Source organism: Harmonia axyridis, chromosome X (assembly GCF_914767665.1).
Source record: "Harmonia axyridis chromosome X, icHarAxyr1.1, whole genome shotgun sequence".
Classification (NCBI taxonomy): domain Eukaryota; kingdom Metazoa; phylum Arthropoda; class Insecta; order Coleoptera; family Coccinellidae; genus Harmonia; species Harmonia axyridis.
Genome location: NC_059508.1, coordinates 17964796 through 17984012, shown reverse-complemented (window position 1 = coordinate 17984012; position 19217 = coordinate 17964796). Strand labels below are relative to the sequence as shown.

Here is a 19217-nt window from a genome sequence, read left to right as displayed (position 1 = left end):
CATAAATTTTTTGATGAAACTTGATAGAAATGGTTCACTGGTTGTGGTTGTTAGAAACGTCATTAATTCAAAATAATCTAGGAGCGATGAAAAATTGGACGTTTAACTTGATAAATTCAAAAAAAAACCTTTAATTCCAATTTTTAGTTCCCTCCGTCTAATAGATTCAATGTGAGGACCACTGTGAAAAAAATCGTCTAGAATCTTAATTATATTGAAAACGAAAGTAATTTTAATATGTTTTCCTACAACTGCTATGAAAAGTAGAGTTTTCTTCATAGCTTACTCAATTTCTCATACTTATTTTTCACGACACTTCGCCCGCACCCCGCTTGGTAGACCAATGAAATTGGGCTTTTGAGTCGTTTCTATGGAAACGCAATAAATTAGCACATACTGTCAACGAAGGCCATTTTGATTTGAATCAAATCCATTATTTGAATTATTGAAATTTGTGCAGTTATAGGAAAAGTATAGTGTGCAACATGTGGAGAAAGTTGGACTTTCCCCACTTGTTGCACAATATACCATTTTACTACAAATATTTCTGAGCGCTCGTTTATTGAAGAAGTAATATTTTTTGTTAATGAACAGAACTAGGAGTCTGTATATATGACCGTTACAAATTTTGCTTTCCTGATGATTTAAAAATACTTCCAAATCTATCGAAATGGAACTTGTCATGGATTGGTAATTAAGTTCCTTATAAATGATAATCTTAAAGAAATAAAATAATTTCAAAGATCATTATTTGTAACGAATGAAAATTGAATCACTTCTCTCATTTATAAGAAATAGAATTCATAGTTATGGAACAAGACATGCGTAAACTGTTATATTCTGGTTATAATGATATAGAAAGAGTATTTGAAAGAACTACAAATATATCTGCTCGTTGGGAAAATTCGTGAACCTGTCATTCAAAGAAACGTTTGCATTTAAAGGAAACTCAAACTCTACAACAATTTTTCCTAGAAGCGGACGGAATTGAATATTGGATTGACGAGAAACTTCAACTCAAGAAAATTACAGAGATACGGTTAACATTAAATGCAAATTGTGGAAGCATCAGGTTAGTCGAATAGATGTTCAGTAACAACATGAAATACTCAATCAAATAAAACCACGTAATTCACTTCCAAAAACCCTTGGGTTATTGATTTCAAGCCCCCATAATTGATGAACCGATTCCACAGGCGTACAACTTTGCTTCCGTCGTTATGATCCAAAGTATTGTTCATCGCTGGCCACTACTTTCTCCCACCTCTCGGGCAGCGTACGAAGAACGCGTTGAAAAACTGGTCATCTTTTGAAGCAATCCACGAATAGATTCAATTTTTTACTTCTTCATAAGACCGGTGCTGGTCAGCCAGGCCGTGTGCCACTGATCGAAACAAGAGATAGTCCGAGAGAGTAAGAATTCCCATTTCAACGTTTCCAAGTATGTCTTGACCAAGTATGTCTTGACCACTTTCGCAACATGGGGTCGAGCATTGTCATACATTTTATAATGTCTGTCATTGTATTGCGAATGTATTTCAATACTCGACTCAAACGTATTAATTGCGTCCGATAACGGTTGCCTGTGATTGTTTCAGTCAGTTTTAACTCATAATACACTACGCCGAGCTGGTCCCACCAAAACATGAGCATGACATTTTATACGTGAATATTCGGTTCAGCCGTCGATGGGGAAGCATAGCCGGGATATCCCCATGAATTTATGAGCTTGGGATTATCGTAATTGTGACAATTTAGGTAACTGGGATGTATCTCAAACGAGGTTTGGATTAAAACTGATTTATTTTATCAGTTATAACAACAGATGTGAAATCAACAGATGTTCTACCTAAGAATTAAACTCACAACGTTACACCCTTACCCCTATTTAACTACTGATTTCATAACATAGCTATATATAAAATCAGAAAAGAAAATAATTCAAAATATAAGAAATGAAACCATTATACATTTTTTCGAGGTCTTAAATTATATCTAGCAGGCGTCTCTTCTATTAGAGCGTCTATATCTTTATTATTATCGTTTTCATTTTCCTCGTTTTTAACAGAAAAATCTATTTTGTCTTGTTTGTTATTAAATCTATCAGTTGAATTTTCGTCAGATGGTTCAGAGCCCATAATAACCTGATTTTTAATTTGATCAGAATGTCTTTTTTTACTCTTTCCATCTCTCGAAGACTCAACTTCGTACATTACATTTCCTACTTTAGATATTATGGTTCCTTCCTCCCAGGTCGATTTATTTGGTATGGAGTACTCTTTTACTAAAACCTTGTCTCCAGAAACAGATTCTCTTGGTTTTCCACCGTAATTTTGTATCTGCTTAGCTTGAGACCTTTCAATACTTAAGTTTTTTTCGGGCATTAATAAGTCAAAACGACACTTGAGCCTTCTACCGAACATAGCCTCTGCTGGACTTTGATTTGTTATACTGTGTTGTGTATTGCGATAATCAAGTAAAAATCGTGATAAAAAAATGTCTAAGTTCTGTCTTTCATAATTTGCCTTGATTAACGCTTGTTTTACTGTTTTTACTGCGTTTTCGGCTGCGCCGTTACTAGCAGGATGGTAAGGAGCTATAGTTAAATGCCTAATCCCATTATTTAATAAAAATGATTTGAATTCTGTGGACGCAAATGGGGGTCCATTATCCGAAACCAATGTATCAGGTAAACCAAAAGTTGAAAAAAGTTTTCTTAATTTAAAAATCGTACTATAAGCTAGAGTATTATTCATTTCGAAAACTTCCAACCATTTAGTAAATGAATCTATTACTACTAAAAATTTTTTATCATTTATGGGTCCCAAAATGTCAATATGTATTCGTGACCAAGGGTTATTTGGACTAGGCCAGGGCGATAAGGTTGTCTTTTGGGGTATGTCCTTGAATTTACTGCAAAATCATCCGTTTCGAAATATGTCCTGCTATTTCAGGTACTGATGCCTGCAAGAAAATATAACTGAATAAATTCCACTATAGAAAGAAAAAGAGATTGGGAATGACACTAGAATACAATATTTTCAAAATAATTAATATAAAAATTGATTTTAAAATAGGCTCAGATATTTGACAAATAAATGCATGAATTGTACTGGGTGGTGTTGGGAATGCAGGATTTACACAGCATTATTTTATGTAGAAAATTCAGTCAGTCAGAAAATGAACTCTTTGAAAGGACTTGAATCTAAATTTGTCGAGTTATGACTTCAGTGTTCAAAACAGTGATAAGATTGTGAAGCTCACAAACGATGCACTGATTGAAAAGCAAGAAGTTATTTTCTCAGAGTGCAGAGAAATTTACATTTGGTGAATATTGAATAAATACAGATAATCAACTCACTAGTATTGCCTGCTGATTCTGCGTTTCTGTCGTTTCACTTTTGTTCTTAGGAAACGTATTTTTGTCCTTTGTGGAGACATAACTCAACATCAGAGATGATAAAGTGAAGCCTAGAAAATGTGAAGATTCCTCTTTCTCTTCTCTGGAGTTGAGAAGTCGCTATTAGACAAATCGCCAATGTATTCCCAATTTCTATAATGAATTAAGTAAAGCTGAGTATTATTCAAACAAAAAATTGAAAAAGCACTACGTGAAGTAAAGAGTTTTTGAGCACTCGATCATGAATCGTACTTTTGGAGAATACAAAACTGTATATAGCTATATATGTGGTCTCCAAAACATTTTTACGAAATGATACGAGCGATCTGTTCGGTCAACGAGCACTCAAAAAGTTGAAATAGAATGTTCATAAATCACCTAATTTATTTTGATATGATATGAACTGAATATAACCTCTTTTTAGTGGGCATTTTATCCGTATTCGATTCAAGGAACTCCACCTTGCTTGCTTTATTTTCACATTCTGATGTTGTGAGTGTATATGAAGAATTTCTCTGCTCCAGTTCACTCTCATCAGGATTATTACTTGATGCCCACAATGTTCTAGAAAATTCAGAATGATTAAGGAATATTACATCCAAAATGCCACAATTATTTGATAATATATTCACTGGTCACACACAACAAAAGTTCTTTATTGAAGAATTTCCAGTAGCAAATTAATTAATTTGAAATGAGATTTCAATAAAATATTGTAGAGATCATAATAACCTACTTATCTTGTTCACTTAGACTGCTTTCCGTCTTTGGGGAGTTAGCACTGAAACATTTTGAATATAGGTAAAGCTTAAAGCATGTTATGTATTTATAGGTGATTATGTATTGCAGTTAAAGATTGTAATTACCTAATACTAGAATTTTCAAATAGAGAATGTAAAGTTAATGTATTGGCATCTTGTTTGATGAATCTTTTCCCATTTGTTCTCGTTTGGAAACCATTAGGATCGAAATGATCGAAACAAATGAAAATTATTTTCTTATTTCTTATCCAACTATCCCAGCAAGGAAGCCCAAAGTCGTCTTCATCGTTATCAAGGAACTTAAATAAAAAAAAATCATAATTTTTTATTGAACATTGAGAGCTTCCTCATTAACAGTTTCTGCGCCACTGAACACATAAAAAACTTGATACATCTGTTTTAACAATAAACTTAGCTATGGAACGATAAATTCCGACTAGAATTCCTATCTTTTCCACAAGCACCACACTTACAAACCATTTATAATCAAAGATAATACACGAAATGAACTTTTAATAACTTCATGTTGACTCACAAAATTTTCTGTAACTCAATAACTTTTAGATTTTACAAATATGTCAACGTGTTGTTTTGAGAACCATGAGGTGATAAAAATATCTCTATCTCTCCTGTTTCTCCTCAAGCAGGAAAAAAAAGAATGTCTTTTTTTACTCTTTCCATCTCTCGAAGACTCAACTTCGTACATTACATTTCCTACTTTAGATATTATGGTTCCTTCCTCCCAGGTCGATTTATTTGGTATGGAGTACTCTTTTACTAAAACCTTGTCTCCAGAAACAGATTCTCTTGGTTTTCCACCGTAATTTTGTATCTGCTTAGCTTGAGACCTTTCAATACTTAAGTTTTTTTCGGGCATTAATAAGTCAAAACGACACTTGAGCCTTCTACCGAACATAGCCTCTGCTGGACTTTGATTTGTTATACTGTGTTGTGTATTGCGATAATCAAGTAAAAATCGTGATAAAAAAATGTCTAAGTTCTGTCTTTCATAATTTGCCTTGATTAACGCTTGTTTTACTGTTTTTACTGCGTTTTCGGCTGCGCCGTTACTAGCAGGATGGTAAGGAGCTATAGTTAAATGCCTAATCCCATTATTTAATAAAAATGATTTGAATTCTGTGGACGCAAATGGGGGTCCATTATCCGAAACCAATGTATCAGGTAAACCAAAAGTTGAAAAAAGTTTTCTTAATTTAAAAATCGTACTATAAGCTAGAGTATTATTCATTTCGAAAACTTCCAACCATTTAGTAAATGAATCTATTACTACTAAAAATTTTTTATCATTTATGGGTCCCAAAATGTCAATATGTATTCGTGACCAAGGGTTATTTGGACTAGGCCAGGGCGATAAGGTTGTCTTTTGGGGTATGTCCTTGAATTTACTGCAAAATCATCCGTTTCGAAATATGTCCTGCTATTTCAGGTACTGATGCCTGCAAGAAAATATAACTGAATAAATTCCACTATAGAAAGAAAAAGAGATTGGGAATGACACTAGAATACAATATTTTCAAAATAATTAATATAAAAATTGATTTTAAAATAGGCTCAGATATTTGACAAATAAATGCATGAATTGTACTGGGTGGTGTTGGGAATGCAGGATTTACACAGCATTATTTTATGTAGAAAATTCAGTCAGTCAGAAAATGAACTCTTTGAAAGGACTTGAATCTAAATTTGTCGAGTTATGACTTCAGTGTTCAAAACAGTGATAAGATTGTGAAGCTCACAAACGATGCACTGATTGAAAAGCAAGAAGTTATTTTCTCAGAGTGCAGAGAAATTTACATTTGGTGAATATTGAATAAATACAGATAATCAACTCACTAGTATTGCCTGCTGATTCTGCGTTTCTGTCGTTTCACTTTTGTTCTTAGGAAACGTATTTTTGTCCTTTGTGGAGACATAACTCAACATCAGAGATGATAAAGTGAAGCCTAGAAAATGTGAAGATTCCTCTTTCTCTTCTCTGGAGTTGAGAAGTCGCTATTAGACAAATCGCCAATGTATTCCCAATTTCTATAATGAATTAAGTAAAGCTGAGTATTATTCAAACAAAAAATTGAAAAAGCACTACGTGAAGTAAAGAGTTTTTGAGCACTCGATCATGAATCGTACTTTTGGAGAATACAAAACTGTATATAGCTATATATGTGGTCTCCAAAACATTTTTACGAAATGATACGAGCGATCTGTTCGGTCAACGAGCACTCAAAAAGTTGAAATAGAATGTTCATAAATCACCTAATTTATTTTGATATGATATGAACTGAATATAACCTCTTTTTAGTGGGCATTTTATCCGTATTCGATTCAAGGAACTCCACCTTGCTTGCTTTATTTTCACATTCTGATGTTGAGAGTGTATATGAAGAATTTCTCTGCTCCAGTTCACTCTCATCAGGATTATTACTTGATGCCCACAATGTTCTAGAAAATTCAGAATGATTAAGGAATATTACATCCAAAATGCCACAATTATTTGATAATATATTCACTGGTCACACACAACAAAAGTTCTTTATTGAAGAATTTCCAGTAGCAAATTAATTAATTTGAAATGAGATTTCAATAAAATATTGTAGAGATCATAATAACCTACTTATCTTGTTCACTTAGACTGCTTTCCGTCTTTGGGGAGTTAGCACTGAAACATTTTGAATATAGGTAAAGCTTAAAGCATGTTATGTATTTATAGGTGATTATGTATTGCAGTTAAAGATTGTAATTACCTAATACTAGAATTTTCAAATAGAGAATGTAAAGTTAATGTATTGGCATCTTGTTTGATGAATCTTTTCCCATTTGTTCTCGTTTGGAAACCATTAGGATCGAAATGATCGAAACAAATGAAAATTATTTTCTTATTTCTTATCCAACTATCCCAGCAAGGAAGCCCAAAGTCGTCTTCATCGTTATCAAGGAACTTAAATAAAAAAAAATCATAATTTTTTATTGAACATTGAGAGCTTCCTCATTAACAGTTTCTGCGCCACTGAACACATAAAAAACTTGATACATCTGTTTTAACAATAAACTTAGCTATGGAACGATAAATTCCGACTAGAATTCCTATCTTTTCCACAAGCACCACACTTACAAACCATTTATAATCAAAGATAATACACGAAATGAACTTTTAATAACTTCATGTTGACTCACAAAATTTTCTGTAACTCAATAACTTTTAGATTTTACAAATATGTCAACGTGTTGTTTTGAGAACCATGAGGTGATAAAAATATCTCTATCTCTCCTGTTTCTCCTCAAGCAGGAAAAAAAAGGTGATATAGCAACAATTTGAATGGACCAGTATAAGGTAGTGATACAGTCGACCAGCTCTAAGTTTCTGAAGCGCACTTTCTAATCTAAATAAATGGGTCTCTACTTATATAGTCTTAGGTTTCAACGCTTCACGAACAGTGATTTCGAAAATCAACATGGTGATGGAAAAGAGAATGTTTCCGAAGATGCAGAATTGGAGGCATTACTTGATCAAGACTCGTGTTAAACAAAACAAGAAGTTGCAGGATCATTGGGAGTGACGCAACAAGCCATTTCAAAAGGCCTGAGAGTCATGGGAATGATTCAGAAATAAGGAAATTGGGTGCCGTACGAGTTGAAGCTGAGAGAGATGTTGAACGGCGTTTGCTGGTGAACAGCTGCTTGCGAGGAACAGACGGAAGGAATTTCTGCATCGCATTGTGATTGGAGAAAAAAAATTGGTGCATTACGATAATCCCAAGCACAAAAATCATGGGGATATTCTGGCCATGCTTCCACGTAGACGGCCAAATTTGTTTCGATCAGTGGCACACGGCCTGGCTGACCAGCACTTCCGGTCTTATGAAGAAGTCAAAAATTGGATCGATTCGTGGATCGCTTTGAAAGATGACCAGTTTTTTCAACGCGGGATTCGTACGCTGCCCAAAAGATGGGAGTAAGTAGTTGCCAGGGATGGACAATACTTTGAATCATGAATGTGAACGAGTTTTTCACAATAAAGCCTCGAATTTTGAAAAAACGACGGAAGCAAAGTTTAACGCCCATGTATCTGAATAAATGTTTGAATAATTTGGTACAGACGAAGCTTTAATCATCAACATATTAATTTCCTTCAGCGTATTTGCGATACCAATAGCTTTTCTAAAGGTGTATACTCACTACTCATAGACTGGCTACTTATTGATCTAATTGAGGGAAGATCGCCGGATCTTTTCTGACTCTCAGAACGTTCTGAGTTCTATTTGTCTATTTCAGCAACTATTCTTCAACCCAAAAACTATTTTTCATCATAATAGAATACCTATTAAAATAATTATAGCAGTGGTTCTTGTTCTCTATTTCATTGAGTATTCTTTGAATTTCACCAATTCACGATGGCCGATAGGTTTTTGCTTTTTGAAGCATTGTCTACAAATTCAATCTATCGAATTTAATATATCATGTGGGGTTTTTCATATTTCCATCATCAAGTCAAACCGACAGTTCTAGAACGATAGGTCGCCAGTACCTACATGAGTAGGCAATCTGAACTCCTGGAATCCATTTTATTTACAGAGCTTGGCTTACTTGGTGTCCAACACTTGACTTCTAGATACAAAACTAAAAGAGGTGAAATAATAGTTCGTGAGAAAGAAATATATGCTCTACGTAATATTGGAAAACGAATGATAGCTGAAAATCATTATGATAAAGATGAGATCCTTAAAAATTTGACCACTTGCCTCAAGGCCTGGAATTATTTGAAAAAAGAGAATAGACAGGTTTATCATTCGAAAAAATTTTTGTCAGGTTTGTAAGTATTGTTCCCCCTTTTAAGTACCAACTGAGTCTAGAAGAGGCCAATCGGATCTATAATTATTTTGCTGAAACTGAATTGCACGATGCAATCATGAAAGAAAAACATTTTGTTCTGAGCAACACAGATTATGGAATGAAGATTCATGAACTGCATTGTTAATGTTAAATATCTGTCGATATTTAATTGAAATATTTATATAATTTGATATAAATAGGGTCATTCAATTTGGAATGAAGTTCACTACACGTTATCTTTAATTTGTTTATTACTCAACTGAACTCTGTTATAGTATATCCAAAGTCACTTGAACTAGTCTATAAAAACGCTTGGCCAGAGATAATGGCAAAACAGTCATAAACCTTAGGCGCACACTTTTCAAACCCTTTAGTTGCAAATAATATTTTTGCTTATGTATGGGACTCAGATGTCGATTCTTTCAGAAAATTTGTGACGTGAGTAGCTTTTGATGTCACATCCAAAATGATAGTGTCATTCTACGGTGTTATAATTTGATTATTCTTTATTCTCGACCTGTAATATATTATCAAGGAACATTATCAACGAAGATGAACTGATCGTTGCATAAAATTATAAGAGCACGAAAATGTTTGAGATGAATTCGGAAATGTTCCGTCTGAAGATAAGACAAACTAGGGTAGAATAGGTGCATGACCTTGAGATCTTTGAATGACATCCAATTTTCTACGTCGCACTAGCAGCTACGTTGCCGTTTTGAATTTTATTTCTTCGTTTATGTGAGCCGGAATTTATTTCCCGCAGTGGAAGCAGAATAAATGATGTTGTTGTACAGGGTGATTCGCCACGATGGCCTATTAGACGTTTATGGTAAACTAATAATAATTTTGTGCTGAGAATTTATACGATTTCCTTTCATACCGGGAACAGAGTACTATTTTCTTATTTCAAACGGAACACCCAGTATATTATTGCATTATCAGATATCTTGGTTCATGATAATTTCAGCAATATGGCAATACTTGAGTATAAGCTCAACGGTACATGAGTTAATGAGATTCTTATAGATATCTTATGAAAAAGTTTTTTGTAAAAAATCCTTTATTTCTTATTCATTCAGTCAGTTTTACAAAGACAGAAGTTTCAAGCAAATCCTATACTTAAAGAATTATCGAGGAAAAACTTGAACTGAGGAAAACTGCAATTTCTCATTGAATGAAGTAGTCTATGACTTCCAGAAAACATAGAAAGAAACTAAAGAGTCGAAATTTTATTAATTGTAATGAATTATTTTTTAAGATGGTTGAGAATCCATACACCAATAAAAGATTCAATTATGAATAATTTATGAAATTTCATGGAATGTCAAATTTAGTTATTCAAATTCCTATATCCCGGAAGTCATAGACTAATCCAATGAGTTAGAAATTGTAGTATTTCCTTAGTTCAAGTTCTTCCTCGATAACTCTTAGTCCGTCATAAATTCCAAAGGAATTTCTGAAAACTTGGAGAGCCCTTGTATAATTGAAATATTCAGGCTTACTCCAAGTGACTTTGGATATACTATACAACTAAACTGCATATCGGCACATATCACATATACGCAATCGCCGTTGCTATGGATACAATATGTAACATCCCCCCCCAGAAAATTCAAAACATAATGGCACTAATTTGAATCCCCATATATATTTCTTTATTTACAAATATTATGCAATATAATACATAGGATATACATTTACAATCCAAATCTTTCAGGTGGTTTAACATTTCTTTTAGTTCTCCTAAGAGTTAAAGGTTCTTTGTCAACAGTTTCATTTTTTACAATACCTGTTTGTGTTTCTACACTAATATCAGTTTCTTCTGTCTTGGAAACTTCGATTTCAAGTGATAATGACAAATCTAAATGATCTTTACGCAATTGATCAACGTGCTTTTTCAGTACACAATTTCTACTTGGAACCCATACTAAGAACATGGATTTACTTATTCTACTTCTTATTCTACCTTTTTCCCAATACTCTCTATTCTCACTAAATTTCCTGACAAGAACTCTCTCCCCTGGGACAAAGCATACCGTTCTTTGTCCCTTAAAACATGACTTTTGTTTAACATCTAACTTTTTCTTTTACTACAGGTGAACAAGGTGGTAATATCGATCTAAATTGACTTCGAATTTTGTGTCGATTCATTTTACAGGATTCACAATTTTTAATATAATTTTCAATGTCTCTATCGATTTTTGGCCACCAAAAATATGATCTGGCAGTTGGTTTCATTTTAACTATACCTAAGTGACTTTCATGTAACTTATTCAACAATTTCGATCTTAGTTTCGTGGGAACTACTACTCTATGATTCCATAAAAGAGCGTTACTCTCAATTGATAACTCAAATCGCTTAGAAGCAACATATTTGTAATCATTTTCCTTATATGCATAACTTGGCCAACGACCGTCTTTCACAAAATTTAATATTTTTGATAAAATTTTATCTTGTTTAGTCACTCGAACGATATCAGTAAATTCAATAATTTTTTCCTCAACATTAGAAAAATAATAAATATAATTTGGATCAACATCCGTCCAATTTTCATCAGGATTATCGACCGGTAGTCGAGATAAAAAATCTGCTTTATTCAAAGAAGACTTGACATAAGAGATTTAATAATTATAGTTAGAAAGAATGGTAGCGCAGCGTCTAACTCGATTCGCTGAAAACTCTGGAATACCCTTAGAAGGGTTGAAAATATAGGTTAAAGCCTAATTATCAGTTTCTAGGTAAAAATGATTTCCGTACAAATACTGATTAAATTTATTCAAACCGAAAATAATCGCCAAACCCTCTGTCTCTATTTGAGCATAACCCATGTCTGCTGTTTTAAGAACTCTTGAGGCATAAGCTGAAGGTCTATCTGAACCATCTTGCATTACGTGACTCAAAACCGCCCCCAAACCGTAATCAGAAGCGTCTACTGTTAATTTTAAAGGTAAATTAGGATCATACGATACAAGAAGATTATTACCTCTCAAACTCTTTTTGACTTGCTCAAATGAAATTTCGCATTCATTGGACCAATTCCATCGCCCTCCCTTCTGTAATAAAGCATACAGGGGGTATAAAGAAGATGATAAATTTTTGATAAATTTTCCATAATAATTAATTAAACCAAGAAAAGACTGTAATTGCTCAACATTGGTTGGTCTAGGTGCTCTTAAAATAGCTTCAATTTTACTTTCGCAAGGGTGAATGCCCTGTGCATCAATTTTATAACCTAAATATTCAATAGATTTTTGGAAAAGATACATTTTTCCGATGAAATCTTTAACCCTGAACTTTCAAAAATTTCTAAAACTTTTCTCAACCGAGACAAATGTTCAGCACGATTTCTACCCGTGACACAAATGTCATCGATAAAGACAACAACTCCTTCTATACCTGCTAATAATTTTTCCATGCATTTTTGAAAAATAGAGGGTGCACTATTAATGTCAAATGGTAATCTTTTATATTTAAATAAGCCTAAATGAGTTGAAATTACCAAAAATTTCTCAGAATCTTCATCTACCAAAATTTGTTGATATGCATTAGTTAAATCAATTTTTGAAAATTCTATTCCTCCTCCTAATTTATCAAATAATTCTTGTGGTTTTGGAAGAGGATGTTTATCTAATAAAAGATGGGGGTTGAATTTTAAAATCTCCGCACAATCTTATATCACCATTTTTTTTATGACTGGTACCACCGGGGTACCTCATTCTGCATAATCGATTGGTGTAATAATATTTCACTTCAGCAATCTATTAATTTCCTTTTCTACCTGACCTCGTAAAGCATAAGGCACTGCACGAGCCTTGAAGAATTTTGGATGTACCGACTCTGGGTTTTTCAGTAATAACTTAGCTTTACCCTTATTGAAGGTTCCCAAGCCAGAAGAAAATTATTCAGGATACTCATCAAAAAGATGTACAGCTTTTGGAGAAAATTCAGTGCTGAAGTGAAATAAACTATCAAATACTATATCAAATGCATTCAAAAAATTCCTTCCTAAAATTGGTGGGCCTCCATTCTCAATTACATAAATGGTCAATCTAGAATCTACTCCTCTAAAGTTTACAGGAAGAATGATACAGCCCATTGGCTTAAATTTTTGACCAGTATAAAGAGAAAGAATGGTACTAGTTTTAACCAATTCAAAATTAAGAAAATGATCAAAATAAAATGTATCAGAGACTGCGGAAACTGCAGCTCCAGTATCTAATTGAAACGAAAATGTTCTACCTAAAATTTGAAGTTGAACAGAAATTGGATTAACCTTATCAATTTCTCTAAGGTGACTCATTGAATATAATTCTTCAGAATTCAATTTTTCAATAAAATTATTACAATTTTTAAATTTGTTACCAGACTTTCTATTTCTCCAATTATTTGAATTGGAATTCGAAAAAGAATTGTTATTCTTCTTGGAATAACACATTGGAGCTAAATGCCCTTGTTTACCACAGATGTGGCACAAACACTCGCGAAATTGACACTTATAAGCTTCGTGATTGTTACTACCACAAACAGCGCAGCAAACCGCACGTGACCCACTGGCTTCTTTTTGATTTGCTGGTTTCACCTGACTACGGCTGCGTACTTGAAACATTTACTGGGCTTCTTTCTTGAGCGAAAATGGCGGTGATTTTCCGGATTTCCTACTGCCGCTTCTCTGCTTTCCGCTATCTTGACTGCTTCAGCAAATGTCAACAAATTGTCTGATTCAAACAGACGATCCCTTATTTGTCCACTAGGTAGGCCCGTTATGAAACGATCACGAAGACAAATTTTAAGTTCTTCACCAAAATCACAATGGACGGCCAAAGATCTGACTCTCGCTGCCCAATCTTTGATAGTTTCATGAGGTTCACTTTGTGCTTCATAAAATTTTCTTCTTTCACCGAATATAGGTACTTCTCTGCCCGCCGAAATGTCCATCAAATAGCTTCACTAGTTCTTCATTAGCTAGTTTTTCCGGTGTCTTTGGGATACATAGGTTGAATACCAATCTATAGGAATCCTCCGACAGGGAGTTTAAAAATATAGCCCTCCTTCTAGAGACATCTTTGATATTATTCGCCTCGAAATAATTCGTCAATCGAGGACGAAAAATTGTCCAGTCATTTGAATTAACATCGAACTCACGTAAATGACCGACCACATGTTCAGATGGCTGATCTGAAGTCGACATTGTTGATTAGTTTATCGAGAATCTCGATAAATTTCAATTTCCAATATCCTCGTCGCCACTTGTTAAATATCTGTCGATATTCAATTGAAATATTTATATAATTTGATATAAATAGGGTCATTCAATTCGGAATGAAGTTCACTACACGTTTATTACTCAACTGAACTCTGTTACAACTGCACATCGGCACATATCACATATGCGCAATCGCCGTTGCTATGGATACAATATGTAACAGTTAAGAAGACACGAAGTCTTAATCGATGATTTGAAATAGGGATGTGTGGTTCGTTCAATTTCGACGAACCGGGTCGAACCAGATCCATGGCTGAGACGACCCGGTTCAAAAGACCCGTTCAATTGACCCAATGGTTCACTAGCTCAGATCGAATCATGTACGATTTGCGCATGATTCAAAGATCCTTAGATCTGGTTCTTTCGTTCTTTGTTTTTTTTTCTTTTTAAAGAATGTTAAGTTATTATCAGCTTTGTATTTGTTAGTCGGTATGTTTTTAATCGGATCGTGAATTTGAGATAATGATTTTTTGAGACATAATCATAAATATAAAGGAGATTATCCATTATCATAAAGTTATAAGTTACTGAGATGACAGGATATAATTAATTGATATCTGGTTCATGAGATGATTATGGACCCCTCGAAAAAATTTCAAAATCAAATATATATTCCTCGTTCAAATTGATGATTTTGGAATATTTGAATGACTAATGAAGAAGTAGAAGTTAATCATGAATTTACATTGTACAGAACACTAAATTCACGAGGTCCTGAATTATTAATTTTAACGAAAACTACCTAATGATCATTATCTGTATCTATTCCAACCAAATAAATACAGAAGATCTGAAATCCCGTAAACTGATATTAATCCTAATCAATATATTTTGTTCCCGAAAAATATTCATTTTGATCAACTTTACAAAGTTAGGTTTGAATAGATAGTTAAAAAAATTCCACAACATTTTCAAGAAATAATAATAGGTGCATCTAAGAGAGTGCAATTACAGAGCCCAGTTTCTTTTACTATCTATCATCTTTCTTCAAAACCGGGTGCCAAGTGCCGAGCCGATGATCCATTTGCGAAATGGATGTTTTTTATTACTACCACAATTATGTTCCTTTAAGGTCAGTCCAAACCGAAACCCATATACCTAGGCTCGGATAACGAACCATTTTATGGATCTTTGGGTCCTAAAAGATCCTCAGATTGAATGAACTGAATGTGAAAGTTTGGCTCATTCGGATCGGTTCGAACGAACGAATCATTTTCAGAGAGACGACCCGATCGAACCATTCGTTCTGAAGACCCGCGTCTTTTGATTCGTTCGTTCGTGAACGACACATCCCTAATTTGAAAGCATTCGGTCAAAAAATCGAAGAATTGAAGAAACAAGCAGATACTTGTAGGGTAGATCGACTCTTTTTACGATATATGTGACTATTGTGATTAGGTTATTAAATGCTGAAAATGGACACCAATCTTTTCCATGCAGTAATGTAAGTTTTGCTGAAAGCGTTCACGTTCGTTACTCAAAATTGCTGATGTAATGTGTTCGCATTCATTAATGATCCGAGTTTGCATATCATCCAGTGATACTGTGTAGTGTAAATCTTTGATTTTAGGTTATTCCATAGAAAAAAGTTCAGTGGAGCCAGATCAGGTGATCTGGGTGGCCACTTAATATGTCCCTTTCTTCCAATCCCGGCTTGAGGAGAATAATCATCTAAGAACTGACGCACCGGTTGAACGAAATGGGGTGGTTCGCCATCTCGTTGGAAAATGATCGGTTGACGGTCTTCTGCGTTCTCCAATGCTTGCACGATGGCTGGATAAAAAGCGTTTTTCAATAGATCTAAATAAATTTGGCCAGTGAGATTACCGCGTATAAAAAAAAGTCCTAATAGGTGATTTCTATAAATATCTGCCCAAACATTTAATCTTTGGTGACGCTGGTAATGCTCCTCATGAAAAAATCTTAGATTTTCATCTGATCAATAGCGACAGTCATGCCGGTTTACAATGCCGTTATGGTAAATTTTAATGAACACTCGTCCGAAAAACAGATATCGAACATGTAGTTTTGATTACCGTTTCACTGACCACTTCTCAGAACTGGAGTCGGCGATCGGGATCATCCTCTTTCAGTTCCTGAACCAATCGTATCTTATAAGGATGGAGTTTATGTGAAATTCTCATGATTGTTGTTCGTGAAACACCAGATACATCGGACAATTTCCTAGTACTCAAGGTCGGATCCATCGCAACATGATCTAAGAGAGCCACATCCTGGAAAAATGTATCCACTGCTTACGTTCTGCAACTGGTTGCTAAACTTGACGCTACTGGTTCAGTCGGAAACAAAAAGAGGGTGCATGAAAGAGAAAGAGCACCCTCTTTTTGTTTCCGACTGAACCAGTAGCGTCAAGTTTAGCAACCAGTTGCACAACGTAAGCAGTGGATACATTTTTCCAGGATGTCGTTTGTTGCATAAAGCCGCTGTTTTTCGCGCAGAGACGTTATTTCTAAAAAAAATATCATTTCCATCCTTCCTTCTACGGAATACGCCATTCCAATTTTCGTTATCCATAGATATCTTGAAACAAAATTTTAGGGTCTGATAGTACTCGATAGGATCTTTAAATTATCATTCCTATTCAAAATCAAGAGCTTGTGTTCACCGCCATTACGGATTTGAAATTTTGGGAAATGAAAAAACGAAAAAGTTATTTCCCTCGAATCAGAAATTGACGGGTCCTAGCGATTTTCCACATTTTCAGTCGGAAAATCGAAGTGCTGAATTCTCGTTGGACCACACTGTATGCTTCTTTGATGTATCAAGATATTTTGAGTTAAAGGAAGAAATAATTAAAAAGTTGTCAAAAATTTGCAGTGTATTTATTATTTCCAATAAAAAACTTTCGAAATCAAAATTAACTGATCTTTTATGTTTTTGGAGCTAAAAGTGACTGTCACCTATGAGCGACAAACAGTTGTTGTTGTGGAAAATTATATATCAAGAAACCAAAAAAAACTCACCATTATGGCAGAAGATTGCCTCACCTTAGTTAACTCTTCTCATGAGGTACAATTTAGTTGAGAAACCCCAAACGAATACCGATCCAGAAAACATCTCGTTTCAGATTTTGTGTAAGGTTGAGAAAGATGGACATGTACCTAAGAAGTGTTTATCTAAAATCAACCCTAGAGAAAAAAATTCCATCTGTCCGATTTTGAGCAGACAGATTGAATTGGAAAAGCAGTACAGTGAGCTGATAGAATTAACAGAAATACGTAGAAAAAAATTGGCGGACAGTCAGAACATTTTCTCTTATACAGGAATCTTCAGAAATATCTTCTTGGATAAAAGGTAAGGAATTTTATAGTAAAGTGTAGCTTTGAACTTAAAAAATCATTGCTCTCTTGTAAGTAACATAATATTTCAGAGAAAGGAGCATATGTCCCGGTAGGCCATATCGGTGAAAGTGTAGAGGTTGTTGGAATTATGCAAAAAAAATTCAATGATTTTCAGTCAGACCTTACAGAAATGAAAATAAAGCTCATAGGGATATTAACAAAAACATAAAAATTACTGCCCCTGCTTGAAGATAAACTGAGACAGATGTTTTCTACTAATACGGAGTTAAAATTGAGTTTTTAATTTTTTTTCATATTAATGATATCTGATATTTAAATATAATGATATTTAGGTTTATAAATTTACAATAATAAATTTTGAGAATATCGTTTTCACTAACCGCTAGTGGAAATTTCCACCAAGTCACTCTTTTTATACGTAGAATCAACTGAAATAATGAAGATTAAAGGTTTTAATTAAGAAATCTTTAGTTTTGATGAATTAGAGTTCTCAAAGTTCAAGGTCTTCTGATAAACACTACGTACATTTTTGGAGCAAACTGCGAACAGTCTTATAATTCTACGTATTTGTAGAATCGAAAATGAAAAGGGGTATTTTGAAAAAACTTTTTCTGCAGAAATATTCGAAAAGAATATATGTCTTTGTCGTCACCATTTTTTCACAATGATCCATTTAACTCACGAACCATTGAGTCTATACCCAAGGTAAATCATATTACTGAAATTTTCATCAAATAAGCTACCTAATGATGCAATAATATACTACGTGTAGTATAGAAAGTAGTAGTCTGTTTCCTGTATAACCAGAATTTGTAGAGATCTAAAATATTTTAGAGAGAAAGATTATTGTCTCACATCCCAACATGCAAATTTTCAGCACAAAATTATGATTAGTTTTCAATAAATGCCTAATAGGCCATCGCGGTGAACAGTACTGTATAGTCGGTGCTGATTGTCAAATTATCATAATGTAATAAGTTCTATGGCATTTTATGGATATCTGAAATAAATTGCCATAGCAACCATGAAATTTTTTAAAAAAAGTGATCTACGTCAAAAAGTACAACAGATAAATGATGACAAGTGGGGTTTCTCGAAATCAGAATTTCGTGGAGATTATGAGCACGATATGAAAATTAGGCATTCCCACTGAAAAAGATAGGGTGGTAACGTGTTTCTCCACTTTTCTATGCGCTGAGTGCTGTCGATTCTGACAAAAATTGAATCATTCTCCTAGCCCCAAATTTACAGGAGTTATCGACCGATCAAGCACTATTCAGCATTGACTCACCCTATATATAGACCCAAAATCTCATCCCAATAATAGGCAAAATTCATTTGATGGCTATGGATTTAGGACCTTTTGATTCTGTTTTCGTAATTATTGAAAAAATAAATTCGGAAACGAATTTTGGAGCAAATTTTATCAAGTATTCATAATAATAAAAATAATAATCGTCTTTATTGTATGGATTTTTGAAAAATAAGTCGTTCCGTCAACATCCAATTAATCAGAATCTATTCATCAGATTCCACTGGAATTTTGTATGTAGATATACTCACATAGTCAAAAGTCTTGACCCCTCCTATCAATTCTCAACTTGTTGAATATAACATGACA

At 34.0% G+C, this 19217-nt stretch overlaps 2 protein-coding genes across 3 annotated transcripts in view; one reads left to right on the top strand and one right to left on the bottom strand.

Moving 5' to 3' along the window:
- The window catches only part of LOC123686192 (spectrin alpha chain-like), a 134262-nt gene that overhangs the window by 40458 nt on the left and 74587 nt on the right, over positions 1-19217 (top strand). The window lies entirely within an intron of this gene.
- On the bottom strand, positions 1264-6705 carry LOC123685881 (uncharacterized protein K02A2.6-like). 2 transcript variants are annotated; one of them, XM_045625745.1, is made up of 4 exons: positions 6469-6705; positions 6016-6207; positions 4822-5618; positions 1264-2167 (listed from the first exon to the last, which is right to left on the bottom strand). In XM_045625745.1, exons 3-4 carry the CDS (start codon positions 5408-5410, stop codon positions 1965-1967), a joined length of 792 nt encoding a protein of 263 aa, XP_045481701.1. In that variant the 5' UTR covers positions 5411-5618; positions 6016-6207; positions 6469-6705; the 3' UTR covers positions 1264-1964. The 2 variants fall into 2 exon arrangements, with proteins under 2 accessions (XP_045481701.1, XP_045481700.1); XM_045625744.1 differs by lacking the exons at positions 4822-5618; positions 6016-6207; positions 6469-6705 and adding an exon at positions 3362-3892 and having other exon boundaries at positions 1264-2964.

Excerpts from the sequence above, each read along its gene's own strand:
- LOC123685881 (XM_045625745.1), bottom strand. The coding sequence starts at position 5,410 with ATGAATAATACTCTAGCTTATAGTACGATTTTTAAATTAAGAAAACTT. Across the intron at positions 2,168-4,821 it reads TGGAAAGAGTAAAAAAAGAC|ATTCTGATCAAATTAAAAAT; the intron begins ATTCTTTTTTTT and ends GTAAAAAAAGAC.